At 36.9% G+C, this 20099-nt stretch overlaps 1 protein-coding gene across 1 annotated transcript in view; it reads right to left on the bottom strand.

Moving 5' to 3' along the window:
• Positions 1-18678, bottom strand: part of LOC131166648 (uncharacterized) — a 38867-nt gene extending 20189 nt beyond the window's left edge. Inside the window, exons 1-6 of the mRNA XM_058125227.1 lie at positions 18371-18678; positions 18066-18258; positions 15174-15238; positions 14815-15025; positions 13677-14019; positions 7084-7112 (exon numbers count right to left, since the gene is read on the bottom strand). Coding sequence (XP_057981210.1) covers positions 7084-7112; positions 13677-14019; positions 14815-15025; positions 15174-15238; positions 18066-18258; positions 18371-18678 — 1149 coding nt within the window. The remainder of the gene's footprint in view (positions 1-7083; positions 7113-13676; positions 14020-14814; positions 15026-15173; positions 15239-18065; positions 18259-18370) is intronic.
• Positions 18679-20099: the final 1421 nt, after the last annotated feature.

The raw sequence follows: 20099 nt of genomic DNA, 5'->3' as shown, positions 1-20099 counted from the left end.
TGTGTCAGATAGAGACTCGCGTTTTATGTCACGTTTTTGGAAGAGTCTGCAGGAAACACTAGGGGATGGAGCTTGTGCAGCAAGCGTGTGATAAGGTTCGGCTTATCAGGGACAGGATTAGTTTAGCTCAGAGCTGGCAGAAAAGTTATGCTAATAATCGCCGCAGGAATCTAGAATTTGATGTAGGTAATCATGTGTTTTTGAAGATAGCTCTGATGAAAGGGGTTATGTGATTTGGGAAGAAGGGTAAACTTAGTCCTAAGTTTATCGGTCCATTTGAAATTCTAGATAAAGTGGGACCGGTAGCCTACAGGCTAGCTTTACCACCTGTGTTGTGCAGGATCCACGATGTATTCCATATTGCTATGTTAAGGAAAAACGTCCTAGATCCTTCTCATATCATCTGTTATGATGAATTAGAGTTTAATGATTCACTGGTGTATGAGGAGGTACCAATACAGATTCTGTATAGGAAGGTACATAAGCTACATAACAAGGAGATTCCTCAGGTAAAAGTTTTGTGGAGGAATCATGCAATTGAAGATGCTTCTTGTGAATCCGAGGAGCAGATGAGGCAGAGGTATCCGCATTTATTCTAAGAAGTTTGATTGGATAAAATGTAAGCAGTTAGGTTGTATTTCTTTTGCAGGTACATGTAATGGTTTAATTAGTATAGCATTCTAGTTTTGGGAGAATTTTTCTTTTATATATGTAATCTCCCAGGACTTGGAATGTAACAACGGTATTCCTCCGCCATAAGTGAGGGTAAGTAATAAAATAAGTAGACCCTTTTCTTGTTAAAGGATGACAAGTTATGTGAATAGTAAATTTCGAGGACGAAATTTTATAAGGAGGGGAGAATGTAACGACCCAAAGAATAATGGTATTTAAAAAATAAAAGAAAGGAAAATGGAAACCGGAAACAAAAGGAGGCAGTCGACTTCGTCGACAACATTACATTTTGGAAAGGATAAATCTCGAGGAAATTTTCTAGCTCCTCGTCGATGAGGGTATAACAGGAGCTCGTCGACAAGGGTTGGAGTTCATTAACGAACTTTCTACAGGACTCGTCGACGAGGTGACGTGGATTGTCGATGAGGAAATACCAAGGGGATGACTTTGGGGTTTCTGAATTTCGTTGATGAAGGGGAGAGTTCATCGACAAATTTTATATTGACCTTGTTGACGAGGTGACATGGCTCGTCGATGAAGGCCACAGTTTAAATAGGCCTAAAGTTCATTTTTGGCCAAAATGTTTTGCGCAGAGCTTCCCTCTCTCTTACCCCTCGGTTGCTCCTCCTTCTTTCTTCGATTTCGGGCCGGATTTCTACCGGTTCAACGATCTAAAGCCACCACGACGCTCCTGAAAAAGTTCTCTGCAAGTCTACCGGAGCGGATCGTCAGTGGGGCTGAGTTGGAAACCATCCCAAATTCAGGGTAAGGTTTTCTACTCAATATTTGGATTTTTGGCAGTTGTAGAAAATGCTATACGCTTGGAAATACTCAACTTTAGTTCTAGGAAATTCCATTTTTAGGGTGTTGAATGAGGAGCCCTGTGGGTGTGGGACAGATTTTCTTATGGGCTTTTCAAGAATCAGGTAAGGGGATAAACTAAGCTAGTTTTTTTTTAGAAATGTATATACAAATATATATATATATATATATATATATATATATAGCATTTAATTTTGGGAAAGTAAATATGTTCATATATATGATTTATATTTGGGAAAAATACTGTTGAAAATGATGGTATGTTGAATATATGAAAAACTTGTTTAGTGTGGCATGAGTAGAAATGGTTAAGAAATACTGTTTTTTGGAAATGTGATTATTATACGGATTTTTATAATAGAAAAACCGGCGTACGGGCTGAGATTTTTATATGTTTTGTCGACATACGGGGTCATGCTATGTGTATAATTTGTCAGCGTACGGGCTGAGCTATGGATATATTTTTCCAACGTACGGGCCGTGCTATGGATATGATTTGTCAGCGTACGGGCTGAGTTATGTATATGATTTATCAATGTACGGGCCGAGTTATGGATGTGATTTGCCAGCATATGGGCTGTGCTATGATATGATTTTTCGGCGTATGGGCTGAGCTATGATAAAATGAGTAATACAGGCGTACGGGTCGATGATTTTTCATGATATATGTATATATGCAAAATGATATGATTAATCTGATAATTAATGATATGAGATATCCATGTATCATAGTTTTAGTATATGTTATATGATATCAGAACCTGATTGGCTTGGTGTAGGCTAACACTTGCACGATACCATTGATATGTGTCCATGGTCTTCAGAATCGTGATATTTGTGTTAACGCCGCTGTACAGAATGGTGTGAGATTGGATGGTTGATGTGGTTTTTAAGAAGTGTGTGAGCGCCCCTGGTGTACGGACTAGGTCTAGCAGACCTATCAGACTTACAGACTGTACTTTTGACTTGGTAGTGGTCAGCCGTTGTCAGGTCCCGCCTTTGGGCTACACAACCTAGTCATGTGGGGGTAATACATGACAACAACCATCTAACCTACCAGGAATGTTTTCGTATTATATTTTATGAGATGAAATATGATTATGAAAATGCAGTATGTTCTTCCATGTTATGATGATACATATATATATATATATATATATATATGTTTTTCCAAATATGACATAACAGTTGTTAAATATGTTTCTATACGATATATGTATAACACGAAATACTCATGTTGCCACACACTAGTATTAGTTTATTTCCCTTACTGAGAGGTGTCTCACCCCGAATTTTATAAATATTTCAAGAGTCCCTGCTAGGAGAGCGGGTAAAGCCCCGCTAATCTAGTACGGTAGGTCTGCCCTTCTAGAAGGGTAAGTATTTGATAGGGTCGGATGTTTTTTATGGAAATGGCCCTAAGACATCTTTTTGGGTTAAGTGTTGTGTACATATATTTACAGTAATTGTAGTAACTCTGGTATTGTGATATATGGTATAATGAGATGTATATGATTGTATGTTTCCTGCTGTTTAGGCTTCCATTTTGTTTCTAATGTATACTTGGTACCCACGGGTCCAGGTAGATTATGATCTGCTGAGATTTGTGATACGGATTTCTCTTATATTTTGAAAAAAAAAATATATGTGAAAATTAAGCAGGTCATCTCATCCTTTGTAAAACCTACCGGAACCAAAAAGGTATTGGTACCTAGATAAAAAGTTTGAAAATCTCAAAGTGTTTATTGAAACACGTAAAACACAAATAACATTGTTTGCCAAAATCAAAGGATGAGTCATACAAGCTTAAATAAGAAAGTTTTAAAATCAAAAGAAAATCTGAGCTTATTACATAAGTACCTTGATTAAGAAAAAGATATTTGAGAATGAAAGCCTATATGCTACGTGCTTACATGCCTATATGATATGTTATATGTTACATGTGTATGACTTGACTCATATTGATAATTTATGGCTCACTATGTTGAAAATTTGAGCATGAGATTATTGAGCATAAGTATGAATTTTGATATGAGATTAATTCTTGACCATGCATGTTATTGATGAATCACATGGATAAACTTACTGCTCTTTATTTTGATATCTATGAGCTATGAAAGATATAATAGTTATATTGGTATCCATGAGTTATGCATGATGTGATAATGACTTTGGTATTTATAAAGTACTTTTATATCCATGAACATTTTAATTGATATCAAAATTTAAAAGCTCACTTGGTATCACAATCTAAAAGTTCAATTGGTTTTCGAGCATGACAAGCATGATTATATCTATGAGCATTGTGTGACATTGATGATATTGGCGTGATATTGATATTTGATACATGATGTGAATAATTGTTTTGAAACATCGGATGATAAAAGCTAATTGGTAACAAAACTGAATGTATTGAATTCAAGGGGAGTGTTATGACTTATTGCTTATATTATGATCGTTTCCCTATTAATGAATTGATATCATGAATTCAATTTTAAATTGGTATCATAAAATCAACAATTGGTATCTTGAATATTGTCAAAAGGAAAGAGCTATTAGTAAAGATGTTACAACTCATATACATGACTATTAAAATACACTACACAAGCTATATTGAAAAATAAATAAATTGAGTGTGTACATTTGTTTGATATGTATGTTTGATGATATGCTCAAAATAAGATGATAATTGAACTTAATCATTTTTTTTATTTTTGATTGATGTCAAAAGGGGGAGAAGTATTAAGCAAAAATTGAGCATGGTATTGCAAAAATTAAGCATGAACATAATATATATATATATATATATATATATATATATATATATATATGTTATCAAAAGGAAGAGAAGTATTTAATATTGATTGATAAACTTAATGAAGTGATGAGCATGATTGTAAAAGAGTTTTTTGAAATTAATATTGATCTTTTGAATATTATTAAGATGATACTTATTGAAACGGAGAGTCTTTTAAGGCTCGCTTAAATTTTTTACTTCTTATTTGCCATCATCAAAAAGGGGGAGATTGTTGGTTTTACAGTGCTTAACATCCTGTTTTGATGCTAACAAACAAGTAGAACATAACATGCTTTGTTTAGTGATGAAAGATCAAGAGAGATAAAGAATTGAAAGCTCACATCAAATTCAGGATCACTGAAGCTCAACAATAAAGAGAACTCAAAATAAAGAAGAATTAAATGAGTCTTTAGGACAAGCTTTGTAAGCACTTCAAATATGATTCAAGTATGATTTTTCATTTTGAAGCTTATTAGGCAAACAAGACTTAGAGACCATAGTTTTAATTCTTGGAACTGATTTTTTAATGAAAAACAAATTGAGATTCCAAGTCTAAATAAACAAAGAGGGGAGAAATAAAAAATGTCTTGAAATGAGAAATAAGTGTTTGCCAGGTGACTGACTGCACATGGGTAGTCAACTACCATGTTAAAAGATCTTTAATAAGAAGACAGTAGCTTGACAGACGACTGTCTAGTGCTTGACAGACGACTGTCAAGGTAAATGATACGACTGTGTGTGTTTTGCCAGTTGTCGGTCACTCTTCTGAATGTTTTAAGAAAATCAAGTTGTTCAGTGCCAGACGCCTGACTGTTTGGTGACAGGCGACTGCCACCTTACTACTTATACATTTTTTACATGAAAACACTGACAGCCGAATGCCAGGGTTCTCACAGTAGTCTGTCACGTGGCAAATTTCAAAATACTCAACAGACATAATTTTGAATTTTTAATTACTTGAGGCTCAAACTAATTTAAAACTTGGACCCTACTCCAAGTAAACTTGGGGAACAAGCTAGATACTTTTCTAAATGTATAAATACCCTCAAGTTACATTAATTTGAAAAACAAGAATTCAATTCAGCAATCAAATTTCTCTCAAGCATTCTGAAATTCTAAAAGCTCCCTATTGCTTACATCTTGCACGAAGTCTACTAAAGTCTTGCTGATTTTTTCACTGATATTGTGCTTTAACTATCAATTCTTTCATCCATAGAAAGAATCATGCAATGAAAAATTTCTAGAGCTTCAATCTGAATTTCGTATTGTGAATTTTATTGAAGTATATAGTTTTGAACTATACTAATTAGCTCTTTGAGGAGCAATTCTTTGTACACAAATATTTTATTTGTATCTTGTAGATTGACGATTCCAAGGATTGTTTGGATTGTTGTCTAGCCTCATTAAGGAGTGACCAAATGAGGATACATTGTTTAGGGGGGGGGGGGGGAAGGCGGACTCTAGCCTTAACAAAGGAGTGTTGTAATCGATGTTATTCCATACGGTAAAGGAACTATGATAGTGAATCCTTTAGAGGTTTGCCAAGGGCGAGGACGTAGGTTGTGTTGAAGTCGAACCTTGTAAAACCTTGTGTTCCTCTCTATTTCTTCCCTACTCTTTATTTTTCAGCAAAGTTTATAAAATTGCGTGGATGCTTTATAAAACTCTGAATTCTAAGTGTTTGGTTGTTAAATAGACCAGAAGATAATTTGTTTTTGTTTGATCGGCATTGATTGCGGAAACCAAAAGGGATTACATTGGTTGATCATCCTTAACTTATTAATTGAAAGTTTATTTAAAAGTTAAACATTGGGAAGAAGTGTGTTTGTGAATTTTGACACAGGACTTATACATATTCAGCAAGTTTTACATATTGATACAGGGCTATTGTTACAAGAATCGAGTGATTGGTTATTTTGTTTTGGTTATGATTGATTTGAATTAATCTTGTGATTGTGTTTTGAGGTGTGCTTATTGTTAAAATATAGAAGTACTAAAAAGGAAAATAAAATTTTTAAAAACCCAATTCACCCCCCCCCCCTCTTGGGACTACACCTTACTTTTCAAATATTGTTAACTATATTATTTTTATATTTTTTAAATAAAAACACTAATAGTGATGAATCCTTAAACCGTCACTAATATCCTATTATTAGTGACGAATTTTTTAAACCATCACTAATATTGTAAACTAAATTTTTTTTTATATTTTTTAAATAAAAACACTAGTAGTGACAAATTCCTAAACCGTCACTAATACCCCATTATTAGTGACGAATTTTCCGAACTGTCAATAATATTGTTAACTAAATTTTTATTTTATACTTTTTAAATAAAAATACTAATAGTGACGAATCCCTAAACCGTCACTAATACCCCATTATTAGTGACGAATTTTCAAACCATCACTAATATTGTTAACTATATTATTTTTATATTTTTTAAATAAAAAAACTAATAGTGACAAATCCCTAAACCGTCACTAATACCCTATTATTAGTGATAAATTTTTCAAATCGTTACTAATATTGATAATTAAATTTTTTTATATATTTTTTAAATAAAAATACTAATAGTAACGAATTGTTGAAAATAGTAACCTTGACTGAATCTGGAGATGGTCGGCAGCCCACCACTGTTGACATTGGGGATTGACAGGCAACCTACTCCACCTACCAGCCCACCTCCGTTGAAGTTTAACTCCCACCATTGTTGATTATATTGTTGTATGATTTACTATAAATAGGTGTGTGTATGTGTTGTGAAAATGCAGTGTGTTGAGAGATAAAAACCAGTGAGTGTTGTAAGAGTTGTTTCCTCTGTATTATTGTTTCAGATTGAAATATATTTGTGTGCAATTTATCCTTACTGAGTTTCAGTCACAACCAGTGACTGAGCGTTCCTCTCCACCCATCAGTGGTATCAGAGCGTCCAAGAACGCTGAAATCCGCCAAACCGAGGCAAACAAAGAAAAAATCCGTTTTTCTCCCAGTTTTGAATTTGCTCAAAATTCCAAATTGAGCATACTATTTTGAAATTCGACTCGAGTCAATTCTAACGATGAAAACCAGGTTTCAAATGGACACCGATAGGCTCCGCACGCACTCCCACGCGCCTCCCACGAAGATAGCGTCCTTCCCACACGCCTTACGCGCCGACGAAGACTCCGGCAGACGGCGACACGCGCCCGCACACGTCTTCTTCGCCCAATTGGAGACCCGGATCCGCGACCCGCAAGCTGGATCCGTACCCGAGACTTGACCCGCATCTGACCCACCTCCCAGCAGCGGACACGCGGCACGCGCAGAGAACGCCACGTGGCGTAACGGGAACATTAACGCCATTAAACGACCGTTAAGTTAAACCGGTTAGTTTAAAAATTCACCAGAATTTCCTATAACCAGTTCAGTGATTTTTGGACCGGTTCTTTGCAACACAAAACTGGTTCCTAAGGTTGTTCGATCTTCTGAATACATTGGTGGCATCATATTTTCCAAAATCAGTCCCCATTTCTCTATTTTTATATATTAAATTCGATGGCTAACGATACTACCCAATCAGTCATTCCAAAATTGACCCGGGAGAATTATGACAACTGGTCGATTCAAATGAGAGCCCTTCTAGGTGCTCAAGATGTCATAGACATCGTTGAAGATGGGTACAGGAAAGCCCATCAAAAGAAGCCGAAGCAGATATGTCGGATGCTCAAAGAACGACCTTGCAAGCCGATAGAAAGAAAGATTGTAAGGTGAAATCCATAATCTACCAAGGCCTTGATGAGGCCACATTCGAAATCATCGCCTCCGCGAAGACATCCAAAGAAGTCTGGGACTCTCTCCATCGAACACACAAAGGTGCAGATAAAGTGAAAAAGATTCGTCTTCAGACATTGTGAGGTGAGTTCGAATCTCTAAAAATGAAGTCTACTGAATCCATTGCTAACTACTATACACGAGTAATAGTAGTATCAAATCAATTGAGAAGAAATGGAGAGATTCTCAATGATGAGAGAATTTGTGAGAAAATTTTGCGATCTTTAGATCCAAAATATGATTATATAGCTGTGACCCTAGAAGAAACAAAAGACTTGGAAACAATGTCCGTAGAAGAACTTGTGGGCTCACTCCAAGCTCATGAGCAGAAAGTCAACAGAAGGAGTGATGATAAAGCACTGGAGCAAGCCCTCCAAATGAAGTTGTCCCTCACTGCAGAAAGATACGACAAAGGGGGGACGTCACAGCAAGGAAGAGGACGAGGCCGAGGATCTCGTGGAAGAAATTCTAGAAACTTTGACTCCAGAGGAGGTAGCAGAGGTGGAAGAGGTCCCACTAGAGGAGGACGAAATCAACAAAGCTATGTCCCACGAGGCAGAGGACAAGGAAGAAGAGGAGGATACAATAACCGCTCGAATGTAGACAAAAGAAACATTCAATGCTACAACTATCATAAGTATGGACACTATAGCAATGAATGTTGGGGGCGACAAGAAAAGGTTAGTGAGAAGGTTAACATTGCTGAAACTGAATATGCAGAGGGAGAGTCATTGATGCTGATGGCACACAATTCAACTCCCCAGGACCAAAGTGTTGGGTACCTTGATTCTGGAGCCAGCAACCATATGACTAGAAGAAAGAACTTATTTTTTGAACTTGATGAGAAAGTTCAGGGGGAGATCTCTTTCAGCGATAATTCTAAAATCCCAGTCTGAGGGAGAGGAGATGTTTTGATCAAACAAAAGTCTGGAGATCATGCTTACATCTCCAACGTCTACTATGTGCCAGCCATGAAGACTAATATACTTAGTCTCAGACAGCTCGTGGAGAGAGGCTACCAAATTAGCCTTAGTGATAAGCAGATGGTGATAATAGATGCTCAAGGAAAGCTTGTTACTTGAGTTCAAATGGCAAAGAATCGAATGTTTCTGCTCGCCATCCAACATGATACGCCAAGGTATTTGAGCGCTATCATCAAAGACAAAGACTGGCTATGACATCTAAGGTATGGGCATCTAAACTTTGAAAGTTTGAAACAATTAGGAAGTAAGAAGATGGTGAAGGGCTTACCCAATATTCATTATCTAAATGTGATATGTGAAAGCTATATTTTGAGCAAGCAACATAGAAATAGCTTTGGAAAGCAAGCCGACTGGAGATCAACCATGCCGCTCCAGCTAATACACACAGATGTGTATGGTCCATTGAGACCATTTTCGAATGGACAGAATCGATACTTCCTCACCTTCATTGACGACTACAGTAGGAAGACCTAGGTCTACTTCCTAAAAAGGAAGTCAGAGGTGTTCGACAAGTTCAAAGAGTTCAAAACTCTTGTGGAGAAACAGAGTGACTTCCGCATCAAGTCACTCCGGTCAGATCAAGGAGGAGAGTACAAAGATGAAGCTTTCCTGGAATTCCTTAGACAACAAGGGATTCAGAAACAATTCACACCATCATACACTCCCTAGTTGAATGGTGTAGCTGAAAGGAAGAATTGCACAATCCTTAACATGGCTAGAAGCATGTTAAAGGATAAGAATGTGCCTAAGAGTTTTTAGGCAGAAGCAGTGTTATGTGCAGTCTATTTGCTCAATCGGTGTCCTATGAAGAGCCTTGACACAAAGACACCATATGAAGCCTGGAGTACTCACAAACCCAGTGTGAGTCATCTTAGGGTGTTTGGCTCCATAGCCTATGCCAAGATCCCAGAAGCAAGAAGGACAAAATTGGATGATAAAGGAGAAAAGTGTATCCTTGTAGGATACGGCGATAGCACCATGGGATATCGACTCTACAATCCCATCAACAAGAAAGTCTTTCACAACCGGGATGTCATCTTTGAAGAAAATGAATCCTGGAAATAGGACTAGGCTGAATGTTCCAGAGATGCGAAATTGACACTTGAAGGAGAAAAACCTACACAACCAAGAGAAGTGGCTATCGAGCCACAAATTCCTGAGCTGCAGACACCTCCACATGGTTCACCACAAAGGAATGAAGCTCCATCACCAATAGAGCGTGAAATCTCAAACATGAGACCTAGAGGAGCTCGAAATCTAGCCGACCTGTATGAAACTACAGAACCAATTGAAGAGTATGTTATTAACCAGCGACCCGGTTAGCTTTGAGGAAGCTAACGAAGAAGACAAATGGAGAAAAGCGATGGATGAGGAGATTCAATCCATCAAGAAGAACAAAACTTGGGAGTTGAAAAATCTCCCGAAGGGCCATAAAACCATTGGTGTGAAATGGGTGTACAAGGAAAAAAGAATGCTCAAGGCGAAGTTCAGAGATACAAAGCAAGACTTGTCGCCAAAGGCTACAAGCAAAAAGAAGGGATTGATTATGGAGAAATCTTTGCCCCGGTTGCCAGACTTGAAACCATCAGATTACTAATTTCACTTTTAGCACAAAATGGATGGAAGATTTACCAGCTAGATGTGAAATCAGCATTTCTGAACAGTTTTCTAAAAGAAGAGATTTATATCGATCAACCACCTGGATATGTAAAGAAGGGCAAAGAAGATAGAGTGTACAAGTTGAAGAAAGCACTATATGGCTTGAAGCAGACACCTCGTGCGTGGAACATGAGGATTGATGACTACTTCCAGAAGAATGGATTTGAGAAGTGTCCCTATGAGCATGCGCTATACATAAATATGGAGACAGATGGAAGCATGCTGATAGCATGCCTGTATGTTGATGATCTTATCTTCACCGACAACAATCCAAAGATGTTTGCCGCTTTCAAGAGGAGTATGGTCAAAGAATTCGAAATGACGGATATTGGCCAGATGGCTCACTTCCTTGGCATAGAAGTCATGCAAAGCGAGAAAGGAATTTTCATCTCCCAGAGCCACTATGCAAAAGAAGTATTGAAGAAGTTTGGGATGGACAAGTACAACCCAGTGACAACTCTAGTTGAAACGGGATTGGAGTTGAGAAAGAATGAGCAAGGAGATGTTGACCCCACATATATTAAGAGTCTGGTTTGAAGCTTGAGGTATTTGACGTGCACTAGACCAAATATACTTTATGGAGTTGGACTTGTCAGCAGGTACATGGAGACTCTTGACCAGTCCCACCTGAATGCAGCAAAAAGGATACTCCGATATGTCAAGGGTACCATCACCGATGGTATGTTCTATTCATCAAGAGGTGATTGCAAACTTATCGGCTATTCAGATAGCGATTGGGGAAGAGATCTTGATGAAAGAAAAGGCACGACGGGATTCACATTTTTCATGGGAGATACAGCGTTTACATGGTCTTCGAAGAAGCAACCCATCGTAACATTGTTATCATGTGAAGCTGAGTATGTTGCTGCCAGCTCAGCTGTTTGTCATGGTATATGGATTAGAAATGTACTAAAGTATCTTGGATTTTTTCAAGATAACTCCACAGAAGTCTACATCGACAACAGATCAGCGATTGTACTTGCGAAAAATTCAATTTACCATGAAAGAAGCAAACATATTGATACTCGGTATCATTTTATCAAGGAGCATGTCAAGAATAAAGAAGTGGAATGGATATCTTGCAGAACGTATGATCAGATTGCTGACATTTTCACAAAACCACTCAGGCATGATATTTTTTCAAGATTGAAGACAATGCTCAGAATGACAAAGTTAGGAGAGTCAAGTTTAAGGGGGGATGTTGAAAATAGTAACCTTGACTGAATCTGGAGATGGCCGACAGCCCACCACTGTTGACATTGGAGATTGGTAGGCAACCTACTCCACCTACTAGCCGTCCTCCGTTAAAGTCTAACTCCCACCATTGATGATTATATTGTTGTATGATTTACTATAAATAGGTGTGTGTATGTGTTGTGAAAATGCGGTGTGTTGAGAGAGAAAAACCAGTGAGTATTGTGAGAGTTGTTTCCTCTGTATTATTGTTTCAGATTGAAATATATTTGTGTGCAATTTATCCTCACTGAGTTTCAGTCACAACCAGTGACTGAGCGTTCCTCTCCACCCATCACGAATCCCTAAACCGTCACTAATACCCCATTATTAGTGATGAATTTTCCAAACCGTCAATAATATTGTTAACGAAATTTTTTTTATATTTTTAAAATAGAAACACTAGTAGTGACGAATCCCTAAACAGTCACTAATATCTCATTATTAGTGACGAATTTTCCAAACGATCAATAATATTGTTAACTAAATTTTTTATATTTTAAAATAAAAACACTAATAGTGACGAATCCCTAAACCGTCACTAATATCCCATTATTAGTGACAAATTTTCCAAACCGTCAATAATATTGTTAATTAAAATTTTTTATATATTTTAAATAAAAACACTATTAGTGACGAATCCCTAAATCGTCCCTAATGCCCCATTATTAGTGATGAATTTTCCAAACCGTCATAATATTCTTAACTAAATTTTTTTATATTTTTTAAAGAAAAACACTAATAATGACAAATCCCTAAACCGTCACTAATACCTCATTATTAGTGACGAATTTTATAAATCGTCACTAATATTGTTAACTAAAATTTTTTTAATGGTGACGAATCCCTAAACCGTCACTAATACCCTATTATTAGTGACGAATTTTACAAACCGTCATTAATAAAAAACTAGTAGTGCGGTTACTTAATCGTCACTAATAAGTGACTTTTAGTGACAGATTCAAATCGTCACTAATACCTCATGAATCATCGCTAATATTTTTCCGTGATAATTTTTGGCGAAAAATGGTTTCTCGCATTAGTTTGAGCGGGAAAATTAATTTTTAGTGATGAAATTATTAGTGACGGGTTAAAAACTGTCACTAATACCCACTTTTAGTGATGAAATTGAATCTGTCACTAATACTTTCGTCACTAAAAATCATTTTTTTTTTATAATGACTCCAGAGCAGGACTTAGACGATCTCGCTGAGGGTGAGTGTGGGTGGGACACTGGTTTGTTTATATTATATGTTTTAGGCTTTCTGGGTTGTAATATGAATTTTGGGTATGGTAGATGTAATGGTTGTGAGGTAGTACTCTGGTACGTATAGAATGGATGGTCTTTTTTACTTCTGCTGTATGCATTTAAATAATGTAATGGAAAGAACGTACCCAGAACCCCCTTTTGGGTTCAGGTTGTCACAATTGTGGTATCAGAGATATTGTGTTATTATATGTGAATAAATGTATTATTGTTATTATGTTAAGTGAGATTTTGGGGCGTTACACCAATCATGCCCTAAATACTAATGATAATTATTAATTAAGCATAAAGCTCTTCATTGTTCTAGGGCTTCAATTGGCACATGACATTCCTTTCAGCTAAAAGTGTTCAACATTTCACCTCTACCCAAACATCCCAAATGATTACGAAAAGAATCAATGCACAAGATTAATTATGGTCCTTATTTAGATTCTCCCAATACTCATTTTCCCACATTTCCACTTGCCTAGTTGAATTAGCCTTTTTCTCGAGAAAATCTTGGAGGGCAGAAGGATGGTAGGGGGGATGCATGGTGCATGGGGCTGTGTGGCTAGGAGCCATCACCATGGACTCTAGCATGAAGCTTTTCCAGGTTCCATTGGCAGTGCATGCCATTGTTTCCGAGCAGAACTCCACGGCTCCCGGAGGCACTGCCGGTTTGAATTTCAAGAGTTTTGTGTATTCGTTTAACAGATGAAACATGTAATCGTAGACGTAATCCATCTTTAGATCTTCTTCAATGAAGCTGCTGCCTGCCTTGCCTATGGCCTGTGCCTGCATTTAATTTAAAAAAAAACATTTCATTTGCTTTTATTTTTCTTTCATGTTAGCATATAGAATGCCTCTACTAAATGTTTAAAATTGTTAATATTGAGTAGTGGCATAGATAGAATTTTTTACAAATGGGTAAAGTCTGCCATAAATCTCTTAAAAAAATTTCACTAAATTACATTTTACTTCTTGAATTTTAATTGTAATATTTTCAAACATGTACGAATTTTAAATCAAGGATTTGAAATAGCCTAAATATGAAACTTGAAGATCTTCATTAGCAAGGCCATTAAGTTATGTATTGAAGAGAGTATTCACCCATGGTAGATCTTTTGACACTAATACTTCACATCATTGTCACTCCAACCCAAAAAATCTTTGCATAATCTAAGCCCTCAAAAGTTTAACTATATACTTTTAAAAAGAAATTTTTTTTTTTAATTGGGTGGAATTCTAAACTCTTCATTTGTGTAGAATTGCTGTGAGTCAAACTATTTAATTGAACTAGGAGGTACAAGTTATGATATGTTCTTTTGCATCAATTTGTGGGCTAATCCTAAACACAAAAAAAGGTTTAGATCTCGTATGAAAAAAAAACCACAATGTATCGTGTCTCAACTAAATTTGAATCATAAATCTATGAACTAATTCTTAACTCAAAAGGGTTTGTATCTATTTAAAAAGAGTGAAATATTTGTGCCTCAATCAAATTTGAATAATATTTTAAGCAGTTCTATGTTAGAGAGAGAGAGAGAGAGAGAGAGAGAGAGAGAGAGAGAGAGAGAGAGAGAGATAGACCTTTTGGGTGTGAGAATTACCCCAGTGGACAGCAAACTTAAGAGAAGTGCACTTATGAGTATTCTGGATGGGCCAATAATGGTGGAGGGGAAGCATTCCTCTCATGAAGAAATCGTAATAACGAGGTCGAATGAGCAACGTCATGGAATCGCATGCCATTATGTACTTCTCACTTACCGACCAAGCCCATCCTTCTATATATATCTTATACCTTCATTCCATCCCATCCCATTATATATGTATAATTAGCCATACTTGTCAATATTGAGTTTTTAATACAAAATGTACCTCAAAAAATGAAGGAAAACAATAGAAGAGAGCAATAGATGTGAGAGTAGGAAGTTAAAATTAATATATACCTATGGGTGCATTGATCTTCCAAGTTTGATTGCTTGAACCCTTGTCTAGACTCTTGATCCCAATTCTGTATACACAAAGATATTAAAGAGTCTTTTCAATAATATGAATATGTGATATGGTCGCTTATGACTCATATTCATAACTATATATAGTTTATTTGAAGTGCGTAAGCAAGGGGATTTGTGTGGAGAAGCCAAGCTTGAATTCAAAATTTTTATTAGGGACAATAAAATAGAGAATTTGGCTAAAACTTTGTAGACATAAACACTACATACTATGTAAATTCTTGGATTTTTTATTTTTCTTTTGATTTACTTTATGTACAAAATGTTTCTCACTTACCAAGGGGTCTCTTTAGTAAGGAAATCCATAGGTTGCGCCATAAATACAGGGGGCATGTGCAACCCTAAGGGAGATATGGAGAGATATATAACCCCCAACTCAAAGAGGGGCATTAAATCAGGGGAACAAGGCCTATATAAGGGGGAAAGTAAAGTGAGTAAGCGACACAACTTCTAATTTTGTTGCCAACTTTTGTTAATTTTCTCTCCTAATAAGCATTGGGAGACCCCAAATGCCACCATGGCTCCTCCCAAGCTTGTTTTCTCTTTTGCAGACAATTTGTCACTTGATCCAATGGATTTTGATAGCAATAGATTGGCACACCAAGATGGAAAGAGGAATATTATCTCGATATCATTAGCAACAATGACAATTAATTGTAGAAACCCACTACAGTCAAATGGAGTTAGGTAGCTAAATTTTCTCTATTAGTGGGTTTGCTACCACAAATTAACGAACCCTATTGCATGGAGGTGGTTCTTACTGAACAATTCATAGCCTTCCAAGGGTGAATTGAGGCAATGCTTTAGAAAATCATGTAATAGGGAACAAATGCTCCTATAGAGCAAGATCAAAATCCTACAACACCTCAAGTTCCAATGAGGGAGGAAAAAGGGTCAAAGCTAAAGAAGATCTCATTCGCACCATACCAATGCAACTCACCTAATTACCTCTAAGTAGAAGTTCCGAAAAATTGATGATCATTTAAAGCAAGATGAAGGAGGTGCAAGATCAAACTTTGACAGGGGAAGGGTCCCTATACACCCTAGAGCCACCATTTTCATGGGCATGGTGGAGGAACCCTTCCCACCAATTTTTTTCTTAAAATGCCAAGACTTGAAAATTATGATGCTACCATGGATCATATAGACCACCTAGACACCTTTAGGATGATGTAGCATTAAACAGCCTTAGAAAATATAATGTACAAGGTTTTCATGGCTAACTTACAAGGCTGGTAAAATCATGGTACCAAGGGCTAAATGTGCAAAACATAAGCATCTTCAAGGAGATGACGCAGCAGTTCACAAAATACTTCATCAATAGCCAAAAAATGGCAAAAACATCTACTCTTCTAATAGACCTAGTTTAAGGGGAAATCTCTCAAAAATTTCATATGCAAATTCATATATAATGCTACCTTCAAGGTAAACAACCTAAACATGGAGTAGTTATAGCTACTCTAACCATCGAATTGTGTCCTATATTATTCCTAATTTCACTCGAGAAGAGATCACCAACGAATGTAGATAGTTGATGACAAGTGCCCAAAAAATATATTAATTTGGATGAAATGATGATTACTCAAAAAAGCATGACTAAATTAAAGAGAAAAGATCGTGCTAAAGTTACATGGAGTGCGGAAAAGAGGAGAGACATCCCAAAGTGTCCTAGTAAAAGTAAAGAAATGGAACATCCACCTAAGTTTCAACATTGTACCTTATGATGTTTTAAAAGCATATATAAAATAGAAGAACTACATCACATGTCCGAGATCGATGAGATACCCCACACATAATTGCAATACTTCAATTATTATGAATACCACGAGGACAATAGTCACGACACAGAAGAGTTTGTTGTTAGGACCGGAGGAGCCCATGGGTGGGCTTGATACACATGAGTGAACACCAACTTAAGCTTTTGAGTCAAATTGGTGTTCACTCATATGTATCAAGCCCACCCATAGACTCCTTCGGTCCTAATATTTGTCTGCCTAAAAAGTTAGACGAAGACCCTAATTCGACAAGATCATCTCTCCAAATTCATAAAGAAAGAGAGAAGAGATCTTGGAGGTAAGAACAAAACTTTGGCAATGAGCATGTGGAGTAAATAGTATGAGAGAAATCATTGTGATTTTAAGGGGCCCAGCCAGTAAAGGAGATAATGTATAAGCTTACAAGATTACCCTTGGCAAGTGTTTTAGGTGGACCTTCCTAGACCACAAGAGGGACCACAAAAGAAATCGCCAAAAGGAGGAATCCATAGCCTTCATGGAGGATAAGCCTTGGTAATATTCTTGAATCGCAAACTACAAGGTGAAGAGGATTATAATAGATCAGATAGCCCAGCCACGATAAATTTTTGCTAGTTTTATAGGACATGAAGATTAGCTAAGACCATATGAGACTAATTGGGACTGCTTTAATAGTTCCAAGGCCACCTAGGTCTTAGCAACCAAGACCTTGGCAAAAGAAGGAAAGTTCCAGCGCAAGCACCTGAATAAATGAGGTGAAGTCCAAGATGAGCATCTTGGCTAAGTGAAGAGAGGTCCAAGACATACCGCCTCAATCTGTGGGACTGAGGAGCATGCACCTCGCCTAAAATGAAAAAAGCTCCTAGACATACCTCCTCTGTTATAATGAGTAAGACCTTAACTAAATTGAAGAGAGTTCTAAGGCCATCTCTTGATGATTAAGACATCGACTGAATTCAAAAGAGCGCCGAGTCTACCTAATTAAGTTTAATGACTAAGACCTTCGCTAGCTAAAATGAAAAAAGCTCCAAGATCGATCACCTGGATCAGTCTTCATTAACTAGCTTCTAACCTGAATATAAAGATGAGTGCTCCAATCAGCTTTTTCAGAAACATTGCACCTGAGGAGGTCCCTCCTGGTTGCAGCTACATGGGGGTTCCCCCTCCAGTAAGCGTAGGGCACCCTCTCCTCCCATCTCCTCTTCTTGTTCCCTTCTTTTATGCCCTTCCAGGTACTGCTCCATGGCCTTATATTGGTCTCTGCCCTATCATAACCAAAAGACACATAAGTAATTTGCGAACTCAAAACATTCAGTTATTCAAAGAAAGATTTTTTAAATAATATATATATAATGCATGCATGCATGTATGAATTACCAGCCCCAAAAGGACCAATCCGGAAACACGATATCCAAACTCCACTCGTCCGCACAGTAGCGAAACAACGGTGGTGGGTTCGCAGTGGGCCCCACAAAGTCCCTTGATCTAACGACGGGCACATCATCGCAGTCAAACATGATGTCCAGGTCGGGCAGTCTCCCAGGGTACAACCTAATAAGCTGCAAAATCCCCCACAGCGTGAACACGTCCCTCGACTGAATTGCCGGCCTATACTTCTCCACGTACACGTTCCCGCTCACGATCACTACCCGGAAGTGGGCCGTCTTCCGGGCCCGCTCCACCATCTCCCTCGTTATCCCCGTCTCCTTCCAGGGCCGCAGATCTTCGTGAATCCACCTGAAGTACTCCGGGCACGATGATAATGATGATGATGATGATGATGATGATGATGGACGGCCAGGATTGGCAGGATCGTGTCGGGTCGGGTAGTTTCTCGGGCAGGCCAGCGGGAGGTTTGAGTTGGGGCATTGGAGTGGATATTGGAGGCTTCCTGGATCACGTGAGGAAGTGGGCCGTGATCTTTGGGAGGAATCGCCTGAAACTATTGACTGCAAAAGATATTTCACTCGTTATTTCATTTTTTACTCAAAATAAATACGAACATGTGCACTCTCCATGCTTCTCGGCTTTTAAATAATAACATAAATATATGAGCGAAAATTGAGGATATGAATAATCATTGTTTAATGTGTATATTATAGATATTGAGAATAGGTTATAACTTTTGCTATCCCCGCAAAATGGTTCGTTATGGAATTGACCTTTGGATGTCGATATAATCTTTACCTACAAGGACATGTTTTATAACCAAAATTGAGGAAGAAAAAAAAAAATGATTTGTAACATTTAGTTTCTGAAAAACTAGACTACTGAATTTTTATAGTTCCAAATATTTTTACTTTAATTTTTCTATAATTATCTCTTTTTTTCATTTACAACACGTTATCAGTACGATCAAGTCGCTAATGGTATGGCAAAATCTTGTAAGTTTCGCTGGTATTATTCCAAGGTAAGAAACTTGTAAAAATATTTGTTATCTATATAACTTTAGTTTTTTTTTTTTTTCAAACTATATTTATGTGTTAACTATATCTCTTATCTTGAATACATGTCCATAAATGTTTTTATGTTTAAATATATGTGAGAATAACATTTTTATTTTAATATTTACTTAACTTTAAATTTTTATTTGTTTTTCAAAATGACTTTATGATGTCAAACCTCGCAAAGTTTGAATTCGTTGCCCTTGATATTTCTAAAATAAATTATCTACCATGGGTACTTGATGCTGAGATTCACCTTAATGCTAGAAATCTTGATAGTACAATTGAAGAAAGAAATCAAGCATCCTTGCGGATCGCGTAAGACAATAATTTTCTTTCGACACCATTTACATGAAGAATTGAAAATTGAGTACCTTACCATTAAGGACCCATTAGTCCTTTAGAACAACTTAAAGAAGAGATATGAACACAAACAAAAAATGGTAATTCTTCCAAAAACTCAATATAATTGGATACACTTACAACTGCAAGATTTTAAAACTGTAAATAAATATAATTCAGACTTATTTAAAATTAGTTCTCAATTGAAGTTATGTAGAGAAAAAATTACCAATAATAATATGTTAGAAAAAACATATTCGACTTTTCATACCTCGAATGTGCTCTTTTAGTAGTAATATTGAGAGTGTAGATTTACAAAA

The sequence above is a fragment of the Malania oleifera genome, chromosome 10 (assembly GCF_029873635.1).
Source record: "Malania oleifera isolate guangnan ecotype guangnan chromosome 10, ASM2987363v1, whole genome shotgun sequence".
NCBI classification, from domain to species: domain Eukaryota; kingdom Viridiplantae; phylum Streptophyta; class Magnoliopsida; order Santalales; family Ximeniaceae; genus Malania; species Malania oleifera.
The sequence above is the reverse complement of the archived record's forward strand: the minus strand, read 5'-3'. Positions and strand labels throughout refer to the sequence as shown.